The sequence below is a fragment of the Kogia breviceps genome, chromosome 19 (genome assembly GCF_026419965.1).
Source record: "Kogia breviceps isolate mKogBre1 chromosome 19, mKogBre1 haplotype 1, whole genome shotgun sequence".
In the NCBI taxonomy this organism is placed as follows: domain Eukaryota; kingdom Metazoa; phylum Chordata; class Mammalia; order Artiodactyla; family Physeteridae; genus Kogia; species Kogia breviceps.
In genome coordinates, this window is record NC_081328.1 from 43,533,527 (window position 1) to 43,550,379 (window position 16,853).

Below are 16,853 nucleotides of genomic sequence, written 5' to 3' on the forward strand. Positions count from 1 at the left end.
CTAGTGCTCAGGTGGCTTGCATCTGCTCTACCTAACTTCATGTCCATCCTCTGAAAGGGCCTGAAAGTTGTGAGAGCATCACTTCCTCTTAGAATGGTACCGTGGTGGGATGAATAATGGTCCCTGAAGATGTCCACATACTAACGCCAAAGGGATTAGTAAATGTTACCTTATATGACGGTAAGGCCTTTGCAGATTAATTTAAAAACCTTGAGATGGGGAGATGATCCTGGATTATCCAGATGGGCTCAGTATAAGCACAAAGGTCCTTATAAAAGGAAGGCAGGATATCTCAGAGTGAGCAGTAAGAGGTGACAAAGGAAGCAAGAGGTTGGAGTGACGCATGGCAGGGGCCATGAACCAAGGAATGCAGGCAGCCTCTAGTAGCTGGAAAAGGCAGGGTAATGGATTCTCCCCTCAGAGCCTCCAGAAGGAACCATCCCACTGACACGTTGACTTTAGCCCAGTGAGACTCATTTTAGACTTCCGACCTCCAAAATGATAATAAATTTATGCCACTAGGTTTGTGGTAATTTGTTACAGCAGCAACAGGAATGAATACCGTTATCTCAGAGCTCTTTCTGAACATGCTAAAGTGGTTCTCTTCCCCAATGTCAGGAAGCACCTGGGTGGGTGTAGGTTGATGAAGCCCACGTGGATGAAGCTGACGGGGCTTTGCAGCCACTTCTGGCCTTGGGGACCCTCTACAGGGGTGTCAACCCTCAGCTTGGCCCATCCTGCCTCAGTGTGTTCTGGGAAGGGCACCTCCTTTCACAACAGTGGGCAGGGCAGCTGGGAGCCTGGGGCAGGTTGAGGGGGTGACACTGGGGTTCTCTCTCCAGGAGCCTGGGCTGCACTGTGGTGGAGATGCTGACAGAGAAACCACCTTGGGCAGAGTATGAAGCCATGGCTGCCATTTTCAAGATTGCCACCCAGCCCACCAATCCTCAGCTGCCCTCCCACATCTCTGAGCACGGCCGGGACTTCCTGAGGCGCATTTTTGTGGAGGCCCGCCAGAGACCTTCGGCCGAGGAGCTGCTCACACACCACTTTGCACAGCTCGTGTACTGAGCTCTCAAGGCCACACTGTTGCTGGCCGCCCGCAGCTGCATGGGCAAGGGGCTGCTGTGGGGCTCAGCAAAATTGCTGCTTCTCCCAGGCAAGGCTGTGGACCACGGAGCTGCAGTCCAGCCAGCATTGTCTGTGCCCTTCTGCTTCTGGGGCCCAGAGCCAGGTAGGGTGGCTGCAGCCTCAAGGACTGGGAGCCCCCAGCCTGCCAGACCTGAAGCTCCAGCGTCCTAAGCTCAGCCTAGAGGGGAAGGGGCTAGCAACAGCGGGCGAGGCGCCGTGGGCCCCACCCTCGGGACTGTGTTCTGACACTGCAGTCAGCACCAGACCCCAGAGAGTCTGGGGGCACAGGATGGACACGAGGGTCTGAATAGTGTTACTTTCATTCAGAGTGTTATTTTGTTTCTCCTCCCCATGTCTGGAGACCACCAGGGCATCTCTGGGCTGGATAAGCCCACCCAAGCCTGAGGTAAAGCCCAGCATCCCGCGGCCAATGGAAAGCGGAGGTCTGGGCTGTACTCCCCCTGGAGCCCCAGGCCAGCTTTGCCAGTCCCTTTCCTTTACCAAAGATGAATGAAGCAAATGTTATGCTGCCTTATTCAGGGAAGGAGGAGCCTGTCCTGCCTGCCCCCATGCCCCTGACCCCCTGCCACCCTCAAGCAGGGGCCTGAGATGTGGAACTGCCCCCACTGAGAGGGAGACCCAGTTTTGTCAATGCAATTGTCTCTGTTTTACAAGTTGGAGTCACTCTTATGCTGTACCCAGTTTCTAAACTGGAGACTTCGTGTGCCCTCTGGGCTGAGTACCCCTGCTCTGGGCTTGGGCCAGATTGGAAAGAGCTGAAGGTCATGGCCTTTGTGCTCCTGGCCTGGCACCTGTTCCCCTCCTGGGGCAGAAAGGAAGACAGACAACACAGTGAAGGCATCTGAGCCAGCTGGCTACCCTGAGTGGGCCGTTCAGGGCAGCCAGGGGAGTCGTATCAGGCTGTCTGCGGGTTATGACCTGTTAGGCCAGAGCTCTCTCTGATGCCACCAACTGTGTCCAAAACTGCAAAGCTCTGTTCCTCCTTGGCCAGCCTTGCTCATCCCCATGAGGTCTCAAGCCTCTTTCCCTTGTTGCTCCTATGGGGGAGGAATGGCAGCAGGGGTCAGGGAGCCAGTATCTCCAAGCAGCTTAGAGTTGGCCTTATTTACCTCAGCCTGGGCGCTGGTCCTTTCTTCCGGCCCCTCCCCTCCAAAAATGTGCCTATTGCTAGAGCTCCTCCCTCTCCAACACCCAGTTTCCTTGGGAGTTGTCACTAAAGGAAAAAAAAAGCCAGTGCCCAGGGATGGGTGTCTCCAGGGAGCTGGGGATTAGCGCCAGGCAGCTCATTGCCAGCCTTGCCCACTTCCCCACGGGCACCAGAACAAGCCAAAGCCTTCGTTGTATGTTGACGATGCACTTTTATGAATGTAGTTTCTATCGCTGTTTTTAGCCTTTTCACATCATGTAATGTGAGGCCTTGTACTTGTTAATTTATATCTCAGATCATATTTGATGGTTTTTATATATATCAATTCTAGACTGTTACAGGTGATGGACGCCTCAAGAGAGAGAAGAGAAAATGAAAGCAGCTGGTTTTGCAGGAATGTGTGTTGCACGGTGCCAGTTGGGCCTGAGCCCCTCTGTTTCCATCCTTTTCCCCCAGGGGCCTCTTGTCAGGCACCCCCAGGCGGGCGCTCTGAGACAGTGAGCATGTGCTCCTGCCTCCACCTTGGCTCTTGCCCAGGGTGGGGACTGGCCCCTTGCCTCGACCAAAGCTGCCGAGTGGCAGCTCGGCCTCTCCATGACCCCGTCCTGATGGCTGTAGCACTCTTCTTGGGCCCACACCCCCACCCCCTGACCCCCACCAGGAAACGGCGTGGTGCCGGTGCTGACAAGATGAGACGACTCTGTGTCCCAGGTTCAGGCTCTCACAGAGCCCCCCCACCCCACCCCGGGGTCTTGCCGCACAGGGAATGTTTTTAAAAATTAATTTGCGAACAAGCCAACAAATCCTACACTCCAAAAAACCATGACCCTGATTTTTTTGTGTGCCAAAAACTGTGGACATGCTGGCTCAGCATCCTCAGGACCAAGCTGTTGCTTAATTTTAATTTATTGTTTTTTTATTAAATAATCCAGATGAAAAGTTGTGGGGCCCAGGATGGCCTGGCCCAAAGGATCTGAAGGGCCATCTCCTCGCAGCCCCAGGCTGGCTGTGGGAAGAGCCTGCCACCACTTGCTCATCATTCCGTGGGGTATGTCAGCCTTGGCCAACCTGACACGGAGAGGCCAGGGCTGGGGACAGTCCACACTCCACCACCCTCCTGCCCCTCCTGCCCACCTACCCCAGCTCTGTGTCTGTGTCTGAATTGTGGATCGTGCAGAAGAACCTGCAGCCATAGTTATTTTGACTATATCTTGACCGAGGGCTTGCAGTGCAAAGCCAGGCCAGTGTCGTGCATTACTTACAATAAAAGGGATCATTTATACCCAAGGGGTCCTGTGGCAGTGCTTTTGGTTGGGGGGTGGAGGGAACAGGTGTTTACCTGGGAGAAGCTGGGTATGGCGCCTGGCAACAAGCTTGCCTCCCTTGGTAGATGAGAACTTGACACTCCAAGAGGGGTCCTGGGATGGTGTGACTTGGCTGGTACCACTGCTAGCTCAGAAGCGGCTCCCTCTCTTCCCCCCATTCCTCGGAGCTCTGCCAAGGGTAGTTCTACAACAGCTGACTCAATGAGGTGGCACTGTCAGCTCACCTGACCCGAGTATCAATGTGGCTCAGTTTCCGGGACTTTTGTGGCATCCACTGGTCTTCCCAGCCCAGGGAAGGACTCACCTGAGTCGTATCCTTGCAGGGCAGGGATCGCGCACCTCCAGGAGCCACCTCTCTGATAGCTCCCCCAGGGCTATCTGCTGCTGTTACTTAGCTCAGAGCAGAGAAAGACCGTCCTTGTCTCCATCTGAGGCCTCTGGTGCAGACGTTGGACCTGCCCCGAGTGAGGCTCTCAGCAGCCCTCCTCACGCTCTGAGGACCCAGGCTCGGGGTGCCAACTCTGCTTGCTGTTGGCTCTGCCATTTCCAGGGGCAACATAGCACAGTGGCCTGCCCACCTGCCATCGGAGTTTGAGGCCCAGCTCCCTGCCCTGTTCTATAGGGATGAGGTCACTTAGGAACTTAAGGACGTGTATAGGGTGGAGGTAGCAAATCCCCCAGGAGTCTTCCCTCTTGTCCACCAATTCACATAGTCCACGGGCAGTTGGGGGAAATCAGGATGGTTGGGTCTGGGGCAGGACAGGCCAAACATCCTGCCTGTATTCTGCTGGGGTGGGGGTGGGGGTGGGGGGGTGTGGGCATCTTAGGTCCTCCAAGCTTGCCTTGTTTGCTCTGTTGTAAACTGCTGTCCCCTCAGAAGAGCAGAAGAGCTGTTTCTCCTTAGACTGCTTGGGATGGTGACCACGGCTGCCCCATTCCCTGGAGCTTGAAAAAGCAGGAGGAAGAGGACAGATGGGGAAAGGGCACAGAGGCTAAGAGACCTTTGATACAAATTGCTGGATCTGCTGGTTCCCACCATGCCTTCCTGAATTCCAGGGCAAAAGGGGCTCAGACGAAGACTCAGCAAAAGAATTGTCTTCTACCCCAACATACTGAAATGCAGCGAAGCGCAGCACCATTACCCACTGACGGCCTGACCTTAAGCAACACAGACTGAGGGGCAAAGTGGAGTTCAGTCATCAGACACTCTGGGTTTGACAACATGAAGACCTGGCTGGGAAGCACACCCCCTTTTCTCAGGCTGCCCAGTGTTCATTCCCCTGACACCCATCACCACCAGCCCCCCCCACCAATCAAGGCCAGGGGTGCTTTGGGCTGACCCTGTCCCCCTTCACTTCTGTGTGGTGACTCTGTGTCCTTCCTGCCACAAAACCCCCCATCAGGCCACATAATACAGAGTCAGAATCTGTTGAAACGTGTTTAAAACAGGGTTGATTACAACAGTCAAAACCAGCAGAAATGGGAGAAGAGGGGAACATGACCCTGCCAGCTCCCCACCAGTCTCTGTGGCTCTCAGCCTGGCGGGTGCTTTAGCTTCTGCTGCTTCCGTGGTGTGGAATGGTCCCAAGCCCTAATGGGCATGCCCTGCCTCGCCTTGGGGGGTGGGTGGGAGGGCGGGGCTCTTCCACTTTCCCTCCCCTCCCCCACTGGGTCCTGGTGGGCATTTGGAGAGACCCAGCAGGGGGCACCCTGGCTCACCTTCCTGCAGTCTCCATGGCTCAGGACCAGGCTAAGGGCAGAGGTAGATGGGGAGACGTGGGGGCCACACAGGGCCCTGGGTGGCAGTGAGGGAGCTTGGGACCCTGAGGGGGGCATGCTGACTCCTTGCTGGAGAAAAGGCACCTAGATAGGGAAGCTGGGTTGGGGGGCCTTCCCAGGGGGTCGTGGGGGTGAGGCGGGGTAGGCTGGAAGCACCAGGAAGCGGGCTGGTGAGCAAAGCCCAGTCCTGGTTCCCTAACCCCCCCACCCACTGAGGGAGAAGGAAGGAATCCCGGAGCAGAGCCCTGCCCCCAAGACCCTCTGCCGGAGCAAGACGGCCTCATCCCCTTCCCACCCTGCCCCCACCGGGCGCGGTCCAACCTCTCTCCCACCCTGCCCGCTGCCTGCTCCAGGCCCTCGACGGAGGGAGGAGGGAGTGGACTAGGAGAGGGGCCTCAGGCTGTCTTGGTGCCGGGGTCCACCTCCTTGTGGGCCCAGAGCTCCTTGTGCTGCTTCCGGCCGAAGCCTTCGTCGTAGTTGCCTTTGCTCTTAAACAGCTGCTGAAAGTGGGGTTTGCAGTAAAATTCCCCGTGCAGCGCCGCGTAGCTGCCCAGGCTGTAAGAAGCAGAACAGCTGCGGTAAGGTCGGGTCGGGTCAGGTCAGGAAGTCCGGGTGGGGAGGGGGGTAGGGCAAGGGCGCACCTGAGCTTGGTGTGGCAGTGCTTGCAGCAGAAGCAAGAGTTGTGGAAAATGAGCTTGTCGGCCACCAGCCGCTCCATGGGGTACACGGTCTTCTGGCAGGCAGCGCAGATCTCCTTCACCTGGGCGCGAAGGCTGAAGGACTGTTCCGGGAAAGACCCCATCAGGGGCCTGACCAGCGACCAGCCCGCCCTCCCGCACACCCCAGCCTCAGGGCCCTACCTTGGAGCGCTGAACCGCGCTGCTGCCACTGCCACCTTTGGCTTCCTGAGGGAGAGGGCAGGCGGGGCAGCGTCAGCTGAGGAGGGCCCCAGACCATCACCAGCCCAGGTCCCAGGGACACTCAGGAGCAGGGGAAGGGAGACAGGCAAAGACGCCGCTCGGCACGCCTTCACCCTCAGGCCAGACACCTGCGGGGATGGAGTACCCTCCCACTCGGCTGAGCACTTACGTGGGACGGGGTGGCCTGGGTGGCTCCTGCAGCCTGGAACATGGCTCGCTGGCGGCGATGGAGGTCCCGTGTGGAGCCGCGGCACCCGCTGGGTTCTGCAAGGGGAAGTCGGTTGAGAGGGCCCCACAAGCCCTTCCCCAGCCCGCAGGGTGGGGGTGGGGTGTTTACAGGCAAGGGGCTGGGGGGCCGCGGTTGGGACTTTCCCTAAGTCATTTCCTGTTGCTCTGGGTCTTGCCACTTCCGCCCCTCACCCACCTCCCCCTTGGCCCACTCGTCCCCCACGCGGCTCTGCAGGGGGCAGGGGTCCCTGAGTGGAACCATGTGTCTGGGGAAGAACAGTTAGCAGGCAGCGGCTGGGGGAGGGGCTCCGCGCAGCAGCAGGAGCGCTTCACGGACCAGGGCCCCGCCTGGCGCGAGGGGAGGTCAGGAGAGGGCGGGCCCTGGGGGGGGGGCGCGGCCTGAATCCGCTGCCCCGGCCTGACCCCGGCCCGACCCTACCCAGAGCGGGGCCGAGGCGCGGGGGCCCGGGCGCTCCCCGCTCGGCCGACCCAGCCCCTGGACAGCGCTCGCGGGCCGAACCGCCCGCCCCGCCCGGCCGAGCCTCCGCCCGCGCGCTCCGCTCCTCCGTCCCGCTCCCGCCTACCGGACCCCAGACCCGGGACTCCCGCGGGTCTAGCCGAGAGGACCTCGGCCCCGCCTCTGTCTAGAGGCCGGACCCGGAGGGCGGACGCTGGCCTCGGGGTCACGGGCGAGCGCGACGGTTTGAGGCGCTCGGCGTCGGGACCCTGTGGGCGGCGGCTCTCGCGCCCACAGCCCCAACCTGGGCCTCCCAGATTGCGAGCGTGATGCCGGCCCCTGCCCTGGCCCGCCCGCGGGTCTCACCGGGCCCCGGCCTGGGCCGCGGGGCGGGGGTCGGTCTCCGGGGAACGCCTCGGGTGCGAGGAGTGCGCGGGCGCAAGCTGCCGCCGCTGCCTGTGGTCCCCGAGCGGCCGCGGCCGCCACCGCCTTATTGCGGCGCCGCCCCCGCCGGCCCCCGCCCCGCGCCCGCCCATTGGCTCCGCAGCGCCCGGAGCCGCCTCCGGGGCCCCGGCTCCACCGCCGACCCCCTTTCTGCGCTTTGTCTTACTCTCGCTCGGCGGCGTCCCCCGCCTTTGTCTGCCCCCCGCGCCGACCCCGCTCTCTCAGCGCTCCGCACCGCCCCTCGGCCTTCGCGCTCGCCGTCCTCGCGAAACCGGCCGCCCCGTCGGCCCGCTCCGGACAGAGGCAGGGACCGGAGCTGGAGGACCCGCGCCGTAGGCCTCGGGCCAGGGGAGAGTCCAGGTGGAGCTGACTGGGGTCGCGGGACAAATGGCGCTCCCGACGAAGCCCTCACGGCGGACAAGGATAACCCGGCGTGCCTGGGCCTTTCGCTGCCTCCATTTCCCCGCTCCGTGGGCCCTGCGGCACGAAGGACCCGCGGGGGCCGCCCCGGAGGCCCGCCCAGCGTCCCCGTGCGGCTCCCATGCCCCCTCGGGCGCCGAGTCCTCCCGCCGCCAGGGGCGCCTCGCGCGCCCGCACGGCCGCCGAGGAAGATGGCAGGGGCGGCCGGGCACGCGGTCCGGCCACGAGGCCCGGCCCGCGCCCGCAGAAGGGCCCCGGGGTCGCCGTGTTCGGTCAGCTTCGGCCACCAGCCTTCAGCGCCTTCTCTTGGCGCCCCGGAGAGAGGGAAACCGGGAGCCTGCGGCTGTGCTGCCCAGAGGCTGCCGTCCTAAAGCGCTTCTGTGGAAGGACTTTGTGGGCTTCGTCACCCCCCAACTCCCAGCCCCTGCCGGCACCCCCTTCAGGAAGAGATCTCCATCCTTCAAACAAGCAAACCTGGGTTCATCCAAACCTCATTTGACACAGGGAGCGAGGCCTGAAGATTTAAAGTGACTCGTTCAAGTAACAAAGCTGGAGCGGCAAGGCTGGCGTTAGAGGCCAGGCCTCCTGACTCCCCCCTCCCCCCCGGCCCCCCAGGCCGAGCCGGCTGCCTGGGCTCTGGCACACGGCACTAAGGGTCCCAGGGAGCATCACTCACTTGTGGGGTAGAGCCTCAGCTCTGCGGGGAGCACAGGGAAGCCACCACCCGGTCGCAGCTGGAAGCTGTTTCACGAAGCACAGCCCTAAGCATAGCCTGTTCCCATGCGATGGCAGGAATAGAACTAGTGGCTCAAGAGCGAGGCCCACAGCCTTGTCAGGAACAGAACAGCTCATCGTGCTCACCTGGCAGGAGAGTGAGCGGGGCAGCAGGCATTCCCCAGCGCCCAGCTGTTCCCTTGGCTCGCTCAGGGCACCCAGGCTGCGCTTCACTCTTCTCCTCAGCCTCCCTCCGTCTCTGGAGGAAGATTTACGTTTGGGTTGAGCTGCAGCCCCCCACGAACTCCCTGGATGGGGTGTGTGAGAACTTCTAAAACTGTTAACGGGCATCTTTACCAGCCAAGCTTCCACACCTGTCGTCAGATGGGGGCCGTGGTGATGCAAGAAACGTGAAGCCCTCGGAGATGCAAGGAGCAGCGCTTGGCTGGCGCCTCAGGCCCCCTTGCCCTGCCCAGGATGATCCGCAGCTGAACTGCGGTGGCCCCCACAGAATCAGCCCTTGGGGCACCGACAGCAAGCAGATCAGAGGGGAAAAAAACAAGCTGCCGAGGGTGTTTAGAAAAGGGAACTTGAGGTTTAAAAAAAAAAAAAAAAGAAAAAAAAACGAGCTGGCAGGAGGGCTGGAAATAAATGTGACCTGGCCTGCTCACTCCCTCCGTTTCAGGTTTCCCCACGCCCTCCCGGCTGGTGCGAGTGCCTTCCCCTCAACCCCTGTTAACTGCCCACGGGAAGAGGTTTTCTATTTTTCTTTTTAAAACTGATGTTACAATTTCTGAGGAAAGGGAAAGTGAGGGCATTTGACTGGTTAAAGCAGCTACAGGGAAGAGGGAGGGGCACTTCCTTGACCTGACATTTGAGGTACCCAGGCTAGAGGGGCACCCACCCCAGGAGACTGGTGGGGGAAGGGGCCCGGCTGAGGGGGCGCGTGCAGGCTGGGAAGCACACGCAGGAGCCCGAGGTGAGAATCGGCCCCTGGCCCGGACTCCCCTGCTGCCAGCCAGGACGACAGGAAGGGGCCGGGTCTTAGGTTACCTGCTCTTTGAGTATGAGTCCCAACGGTGAGGAGACACTGACTCCCGTTCCAAAACAACCCCGTCCACCGCCTTTCCTGACAGAAGTGAGCCTCTTCTGCCTGGGCTCCAGTGGCCCAGAAGTGGTCCTACAGAGCGGCCGGCCTCCAGCACTCAGACCTTCCCAGCCCCAAAGCAGTTGGATGGCCACAGGCTAAAATTAATCGTCTCAATGTTAGTTAAGAGACAAAAATCCATGATGGGTTTTAAAAGAAATGTGTGCTGTTGAGGCTGTCTAGCTGAAGGAAGTCACCGCTGTGCTTCCACAAGTACTTGTGGGACCACTCTCAGATGGCAGGACCGGGGGTGGAATGACTCACGTCCGAGCCTGCGTGGCCAACACACGACAGTGTCACTCTCCAGTGGATTCTCTGGAACTTTTAATTTGTTCTGGCAATGAAACTAACACGGCATAAGGACTCAGGCCCTCAGGTTAGGCAAAACATTATGGCCCTTGGAGGAAGCACCAAGGCGGCCAGCAGGAGTCGGTAAGATGGACTCTTCGTGGGAAAGGAATGAGCTACAAAGAGGAACCAAGGTAAGATTTCAGGTGTCAGGGCCCAAGCAAAAAGGGGGAGGAGGCTGGATTGCCCTAGCCTTAAGCTAGTGCTTATAAAGAAACAATACCCTTGCCTTCAGTTATTAGGGAGAGGTCTGAGGGGAGGGGAGTCTTATTGCTTGCCCCTCTGGACCTATAGGATCTGAGAGCAGGGGAAAAGGACGCAACTAGGCTGGTAGGAGAGCCAGAGTGGGAAGAAGTTGCACAGTTTCCTGGGTGGGTGAGTCACACCCTGGCCTTGGACTTCAGCCGCCACAGCCAGAACAGTGTCTCTTCCTTCTGAAGAGGTCAGGTCACCTGAGCTCACAGGACTGGGAATGTCAGCTTTCCGGCCCCTACCAATCCCTGGTTGTTGGGATTCCCTCGTGTCTCAAAAGCCTTTGGAGCAGTAAAAAAAAAAAAAAAAAAAGTTTCTTTCCCAGTCAGTAAGCAGCCAACTCCTGGCAGAAATGTCCTTTCTGCTCAGTCTGCCCCAGAAGGGTAGGAATGCAGCCAGCCCTCAGGAAGGGTCCCAGAGGCTCACGCAGCCCGGGATGGAGAATGTGCACCTTCTTCAGAGGCTCAGAACTCCCAGTCGTCCACCTCCAGCTCTTCCAGGTTTGTTACCAGGCCAAAGATTCCACTGTGATCCTGAGACTGGCTGCCTTCAAAATTGTTGATGGGGGTGACAGGACGAAGTAACTCAGGCAGAGCCTCTGAGGCACGTCGCTTGATCTGGGGGAGGAGAGAGAGTTGGGGGTGGATCCTGTTGCTTTGAGTCTCAGGACATCATGGGGCAAGGGACCACGGCCCAGGGACAGATGGGCTGTTGGAGCCAAGAGTCTCTATGTGAGGAAGGAGCAGTGCCTTTAAGGGGCTTTGGAAATGTGGTCATTTCTCTGATTTGAAGGGAGGAGGAGAGAATATCTAAAGACCCCAAAGCTAAGGGGACTGAGGGTGGTTGGAACCACAGACAAGAAAAACAACCAGGGAGCCTTGGGAAAGTGCTACTGTACCTGCTTGAAGAAAGAATGGTTCAGGAGGGTGCTGGCACTTGGTCTGTAGAGGAGGGGAGGAGAGACCAGCATCAGCCCTGTGCCCCGGATTTCCCAAATCCTGCTGCTTTTACCTTACCCTCAAGTGCCCCCTCTCCTTCCCTCAGCTCACCAAGCAACAACAGCTAGAGCTACCCAGGCTGGCTTCCTAGCAAACCCTGGGCTGACCCTTCCTGCCGAGAGGGCTCTGGACTCCTCCCAGGAACCCAGGCTTTCACAGGACAGATGCATCCTCTCGAACCCGGCCTTGCACTCCAGAGCCCCCTGGGCTCCCCACAAAGCCCACTCCCAGCCCAGCAGATATACCTTACATCCGGGTTGCGCTGAAGGCACTGCTCCACAAAGTGGTGGAAGTGGGGTGAGAAGGTGCGGTGATAGGGGTGGGACGGCGTGTCGCCATTGGAGGTCCTGGGGGGGCTGGGGGCCAGGCTTTCACTCAGGCCAGAGTTGGCCGCTGAGCGCGAGGTGCTCATGGTCAGCTCCTCGGCAGGGATGGTGCTGGTGTCCAGCAGGCAGGGTACCGTGCCGTTCAGCTTCTCCAGCAGCATCTGGGGAGGACAGAGCCAGAGGCTAGGCTAGAGGTGGCCCCTGGAAGGCCTATAGTTTCTTCACAAGTATACTTTTCCCAACACATGAGTGATTTGGGGGGTGTAAAGAAAGAAGTGGAAAATGTCTGACTTTTCCAAAGGAGTGCCAGCCACTGACTCGGCAGCCACAGCCTAGCAAGGCCAAACTGACAAGGAGGAGGGCTGCAGAAGAGTACCCGCCTCCACCGTGGTTGGAAGGAAGGGGCTTGCAGTCTCTCCCCCTTTACAAGGCATCAGGTCTTTCTAACTGTAGAGCCGTCACCCTAGGGTCAAGGTGGCAGCCAGGTCCTTTCTTTAAAGCCCAGCCCCAGTGTGCCACGCCCAGGTGGGTCTGATGGGGTTCATTCTGGCCGATTGTCACTGCAGCGGGCTGCACAGGAGCAGTGCACCCCGGGGCGGGCTAGGCCTGGGCAACTGGCCATGCCACTTGGCTTGCAGGACCTCAGTTCCCTGACCAGGAATTGAACCTGGGCCTGAGCAGTGAAAGCACTGAGTCCTAAGCACTGCCAGGGAATTCCCATAGCTACTTATATTTATTTAAATTCAGCTTAAAATTCAGTCCTCAGTCTCACTGGCCACAGTGCTCAATAGCCACAGGTGACTACTGGCTACCATGTTGGACAGCCGAGGTAGAGAACATTTCCATCACCTCAGGAAGTTCTCCTGGACACTGCTGTTTCTGCATCCGTATCTTGTTTACCTAAAAATGGTCTTTAAATCTTTCCTGAGCATCTGTTTCTGTCTTAGACTTTCTAGACTACTTACCTAGGTGGATTTCCATACCCTCCTAACTAGTCTGCCAGAACTAATCCATCTGCGAGAGTCATCTTTCTAAAATATGTATCTGATGCTATCACTCTTATGCTTAAAAGCCTTCAGCAATTCTCCACATGCTTTGGGACAGAAACCAAACACCTTGACGTGCCACACAAGCAAAGTCCTTCATGATCTGCCCTTGCTTCCTTCTCCAACCACGTCACCTAGCAGCCCCCCAGAAGCACCTGTACTTCAGCCATTTACAACTACCTGCTCTTCCCAGATCCTGTTCTTTCTTGACTCTGGGTCTTTGCACATGCTGCTCCCTCTGCTGAAAAGAGTTTCCTTCCAGTTCCCATTCTTCACACAGTAATTCCTATTTGCCTTCAAGTCTCAAGGGTCACCTCCTCCCAGAAGCCTTCCCAGATCCCCTCCTCTAGAGCTGCCCTTTGGCTGTTCTCTAGCTGCTCCTCTCCCCACAGGGCAAGCAGTCTGTGGGTTCAGGGAGAGGCTGGCTCAGAGCCTACATGCCCGCCCCCACCCCCTCTCAGGTCTAGATCATGCTCCAGGTACTTGGGACCCAGGTAATCCTTGCCCAAATGACCCAAGTCCACTTCCTGGACTTGATAAGACCTGGATAACCCTCTTCCCTGGGTCTGTCTCCAAGAGTAGATGATGCCACTGGCTGCATGTGTGCCTAGAAGCCGAGGGCGGTGGTTAAAAGGGCCATGAACAGAAGGAGAACTTGCAGGCTGGAGGTTGCAAAGGTATTGACTGAAACGTGGTAGCACAGAACCTGAGAAGTCTAAGAATTCTAAATTAGAAACTGGCCTTCCAGGTATATGGATCAAGGTAAGAAGATAGAACATATTTTATAAATTTATAAAACTTTGATAGCTTAATTTATATGTTTTAAATAGACACCTGGTGTGTGGGCTCCAGGCCTGAAATTGTGAGCCCCACCCCCCCCGTGCTCCATTACCACCACAGTTACCACTGACAGAAGCAAACAGTTACACAACTATCTCCCCACTGGTGGGGCTCTTGAAGGAAAGACCTGGGTCTTTCATCTTAGTATCCTAGGCTGGTGTCCTGCGTGTGGCAGTTCCTCAGCAAGTGTTTGTGGAAGGCAGACAGGCAGGCAGGCAGAAGGAAACCCCTGGGCTGCAGGCTCACCTGGGTGGCAGGCATATCCTTAAAGGGGACGTGGCCATTGGCTAGTTCACAGGCCGTGATTCCCACACTGTAGATGTCAGACTTGGCATTGTAACCCTGAAGATTCTAAATCAGGAGAAAAGAGCCACAGGTCACTCCACACTGTAGCCTTGGCCATTGTTCTTAGAGAAAGAAGTGGGTGGAGCAAAAACTGGGCAGAGGAAAAGAAGGCCTGTCCCCAAATTGGGACCAGCTGCTGAGACTTTCCTCGCCTGTACTATTGAGGGGGTCACTGCTGTTTTAGAAGGAACGAATGTCTTGCTGATGCTATGTGGGAGCAGGAGGAAGTGCTCCTGCTTAGGACAGGGATGTAGAGAGCACCAAACGTTTCCCAAATGCTCGTTCTTCCCAGGAAATGGCAGCATCTTTGAAGGGAGCCTCAGGTGCAGTTTGGGACCCTCCCCGGGGGAATGACATCACCTGCCAAGGGCGTGGAACACCCATGCGAGAGGCGTCCCAATTCTACCTGCCACCAGGGAAGCCCTCCCTCTAGGAACCCCCATCCCCGGAAATTGCTGAAGGCCTCCTTGGGGAATCACGAGTTGGTGGGGAATGGGGGCTCCTTGAGACCCAGTTCACAGACCTGCTGGAGGACCTCTGGGCTGAGCCACGGCAGAACCTTGATACTGTACTTGGGAAAGTCGTGGACCACACGCTGCCGCTGCCCATGGCTGATCATGCTGAGGTTGCTGCGTAAGCCAGACAGGTAGACCTTCCCATCCGCTGAGATCAGAACATGGCTGGCTTTGACACTCCTGGGGGGCAGGGAGGGGGTCACAGGGCAGCAGGAGCCCCTCACACCACAGACCTTTGTCTTCACACACTAGACCCAGTCAGCTCTCTCCCCTAGCAGGTGTGTGTGTACCATACGCATATACATACATATATATATACACAAACATGCATTTTTATGAAATTTTTCAAACATACACAAAAAGAAAAAATAGCATGACCCCATTTACATATCACCAGACTTTAAAACTTATTTATGTTTTGTTAAAGTTCTCTTTTATGCTTACAGACCACTGCTTCCTCTACTATCTACTGCCTTTAATCTGTACTTTCTGTGTGTAGGTATTCTCAAAAGTGTATTGTTTTTTCTCATGCATTTTCTATTGACCTAATGGTACTGTGTTATGCAGCCCATTCTTCAGTGTTATGTTTCCAAGATCCATCTGTGTTGCCAACTGTACACACCTAATTGTTGCTTCCAAATGCCACCTGCCCTCGGGGGTGGGGTCTTACTGATCCATTCTTCCAGGAAGGACACACGTGCTGCCTCTCATCACCACAGATATGAACAAAGATGTCCACATGCATGTCCCCGACGGGCCTGTGGGAGGGTTTCTTTGGGGTATGCACCCAGAGGCAGCACTGATGGTCCTGGTTCCGAGTGACCCTGACTGGCTGTGTTGGGCCACCTTCCACTATCCGGATGGGAGACCCACCTCTTCACCACACTGGTCCTCACCCAGCCTCTGAATTACAACCAGTCCCAGGGGTATAAGGTGACATCCTCCTGTTTCCATTTGATTTTCTGATTCTTGCTAGATTTGAGTGTCTGTTCATATGACCATTAGTCTTTCGGGTTTTCTTTTATAAACTCCATATCCTTTGCTCATCTTTCTATTGCTTTGCTATCCTTTTCTTATTGATTCACAAAATTTCCTTGTTGCTAATCTCCCGTGTGTTTTAGACAAAACTAACATCTTCCACGCTGTAACTCCTTTCTTAACTTTGTTCCTGGTGTCCTGTATTGGAGAGAAAGTTTTAGTCTTGATATTATCAATTCCATCCATTGTTTGCCTTATGTTTTGTGCATATAAAACATTTAGAAGTTATAGTATGCCTCAGGTCACAAAAACATTTCCTCGCATTTCCTTCTATCTAAGTCTGTAGTTTCCATGTAGGCCCTTAATCAATCCGAAGTGCTCCTTTGTATGTGGAGTTAGGTAGGGGTCCTAGTTTTATTATCTTCCCTACCACGAGCCGCTTTTCTGGACACCATCTACAGAGCAATCTGTCTTCTCCCGAGCCTCCCAGCATAGGGCTGATTCCAAGGCACACCCCAGTATGGGTGCTCCAAGGAAGGAGAGGGTGGGGTGCAGAGGCCCACGTCAGGTGTTCCCCTCATACTCAGGACCAAGCTGCTCGGTAAAGAGAAAGTCAGTAGCTTTAGCACTGACAGGGTAAATGCTCTGCCCTCCCAGCAGAGGCAGGGGCAGGATTCGACCCTTGATTTAAACTCTGGCTTCACTAACTTCCGTCAACCTTTTCTTGAGGGCTCACGGGCCCAGATACCACTCTTATAAAAGGTTAACAGGCCCAAGAAAGCACCTGTGCACGTATCCCATGTGGTGGATGTAGTCCAGGGCCTTGAGCACCCCCTGCAGTATGTAAGCAATCGCCAGCTCATTCATGCCGTCCATGAAGTGTGTGCAGATGAGGTCCTTTGCAGAGCCTGGGGAAGAGGAACATGGGGACGGAGCAAAGGGTGACAGCACATGAGCAGGCGGGCAACAGAGTTCTTAGAGCCCATCTCTGCCAGGACCCCTTTCCCACTCACCGTATGCCATGAATGATGTGACAACCCACAGCTCATTGTCTGCAATAAAGGTGGCTCGATATGGCAGGATATTGGGATGGCTGAAGAGCTTAGAGACATGGAGCTCCCCCTGAAAGCAATGGTGAGCTGCAGTCAGAACCAAGGGGCACCGAGGAGGACGCTCAACATGAAGGTGGCAGTATGAATAATACGGGGACCTAGGCTTCCCTGGGTGCCCTGCTCAGAGTCCTGGGAGCAGCCCAAGCAGATGCCACCAGTATGAGAGGAACCAGCTCTGCCATCTCAGCAGGGGAGCCAGCCCTGCTTCACCAGCTTCTGCCTAACTTGGGCTCTGCCAGCCAATCCTAAAGCACCTCAAGACACCATTCCCTGCCAACAGGGGAACTGCTAACAACACACAGCAGAGGGTCACAGTGCACCACCTCGGAGGCCATGAAAACAAACCGCCTACCGCAGACT

At 56.9% G+C, this 16,853-nt stretch overlaps 3 protein-coding genes across 23 annotated transcripts in view; 1 reads left to right on the top strand and 2 right to left on the bottom strand.

Moving 5' to 3' along the window:
• MAP3K3 (mitogen-activated protein kinase kinase kinase 3) overlaps positions 1-3,581 on the top strand; it is a 74,132-nt gene extending 70,551 nt beyond the window's left edge. For all 3 annotated transcript variants that reach the window (XM_067022042.1, XM_059046919.2, XM_059046920.2), the window contains one exon: positions 843-3,581. In XM_067022042.1, the coding sequence (XP_066878143.1) occupies positions 843-1,071 (229 nt within the window). In that variant the 3' untranslated portion in view covers positions 1,072-3,581. The remainder of the gene's footprint in view (positions 1-842) is intronic.
• Positions 3,194-8,818, bottom strand: LIMD2 (LIM domain containing 2). Of its 5 annotated transcripts, none has more exons than XM_067022043.1 (5): positions 7,375-7,494; positions 6,493-6,587; positions 6,264-6,308; positions 6,045-6,184; positions 3,194-5,958 (listed from the first exon to the last, which is right to left on the bottom strand). In XM_067022043.1, the coding sequence occupies exons 2-5, from the start codon at positions 6,532-6,534 to the stop codon at positions 5,799-5,801; spliced, it is 387 nt and encodes a 128-aa protein (XP_066878144.1). In that variant the 5' UTR covers positions 6,535-6,587; positions 7,375-7,494; the 3' UTR covers positions 3,194-5,798. The 5 variants fall into 5 exon arrangements, with proteins under 5 accessions (XP_066878144.1, XP_058903006.1, XP_066878145.1 ...); XM_059047023.2 differs by lacking the exon at positions 7,375-7,494 and adding an exon at positions 8,734-8,818 and having other exon boundaries at positions 5,044-5,958; XM_067022044.1 differs by lacking the exon at positions 7,375-7,494 and adding an exon at positions 7,619-8,014 and having other exon boundaries at positions 5,044-5,958.
• A 1,222-nt stretch (positions 8,819-10,040) lies between these two features.
• STRADA (STE20 related adaptor alpha) overlaps positions 10,041-16,853 on the bottom strand; it is a 29,811-nt gene continuing 22,998 nt past the window's right edge. For 12 of the 15 annotated variants that reach the window (XM_059046966.2, XM_067021892.1, XM_067021894.1 and 9 more), the window contains 7 exons: positions 16,395-16,503; positions 16,166-16,289; positions 14,412-14,583; positions 13,790-13,894; positions 11,577-11,818; positions 11,232-11,274; positions 10,041-10,950 (listed from right to left, as the gene is read on the bottom strand). In XM_059046966.2, coding sequence (XP_058902949.1) covers positions 10,798-10,950; positions 11,232-11,274; positions 11,577-11,818; positions 13,790-13,894; positions 14,412-14,583; positions 16,166-16,289; positions 16,395-16,503 — 948 coding nt within the window. In that variant the 3' untranslated portion in view covers positions 10,041-10,797. The remainder of the gene's footprint in view (positions 10,951-11,231; positions 11,275-11,576; positions 11,819-13,789; positions 13,895-14,411; positions 14,584-16,165; positions 16,290-16,394; positions 16,504-16,853) is intronic. The other 3 variants (XM_067021897.1, XM_067021891.1, XM_067021888.1) reach the window with 2 other exon arrangements.

Bases quoted from the DNA above. Each gene is read 5' to 3' on its own strand.
- LIMD2 (XM_059047023.2), bottom strand. From the start codon at position 8,764: ATGCCTGCTGCCCCGCTCACTCTCCTGCCAG. The intron at 6,588-8,733 runs GTGAGCACGATG...TTCCCCTTGCAG, and splicing joins CCCGCTCACTCTCCTGCCAG to AACCCAGCGGGTGCCGCGGC. The intron at 5,959-6,044 runs GTGCGCCCTTGC...TGCTTCTTACAG, and splicing joins CACTGCCACACCAAGCTCAG to CCTGGGCAGCTACGCGGCGC.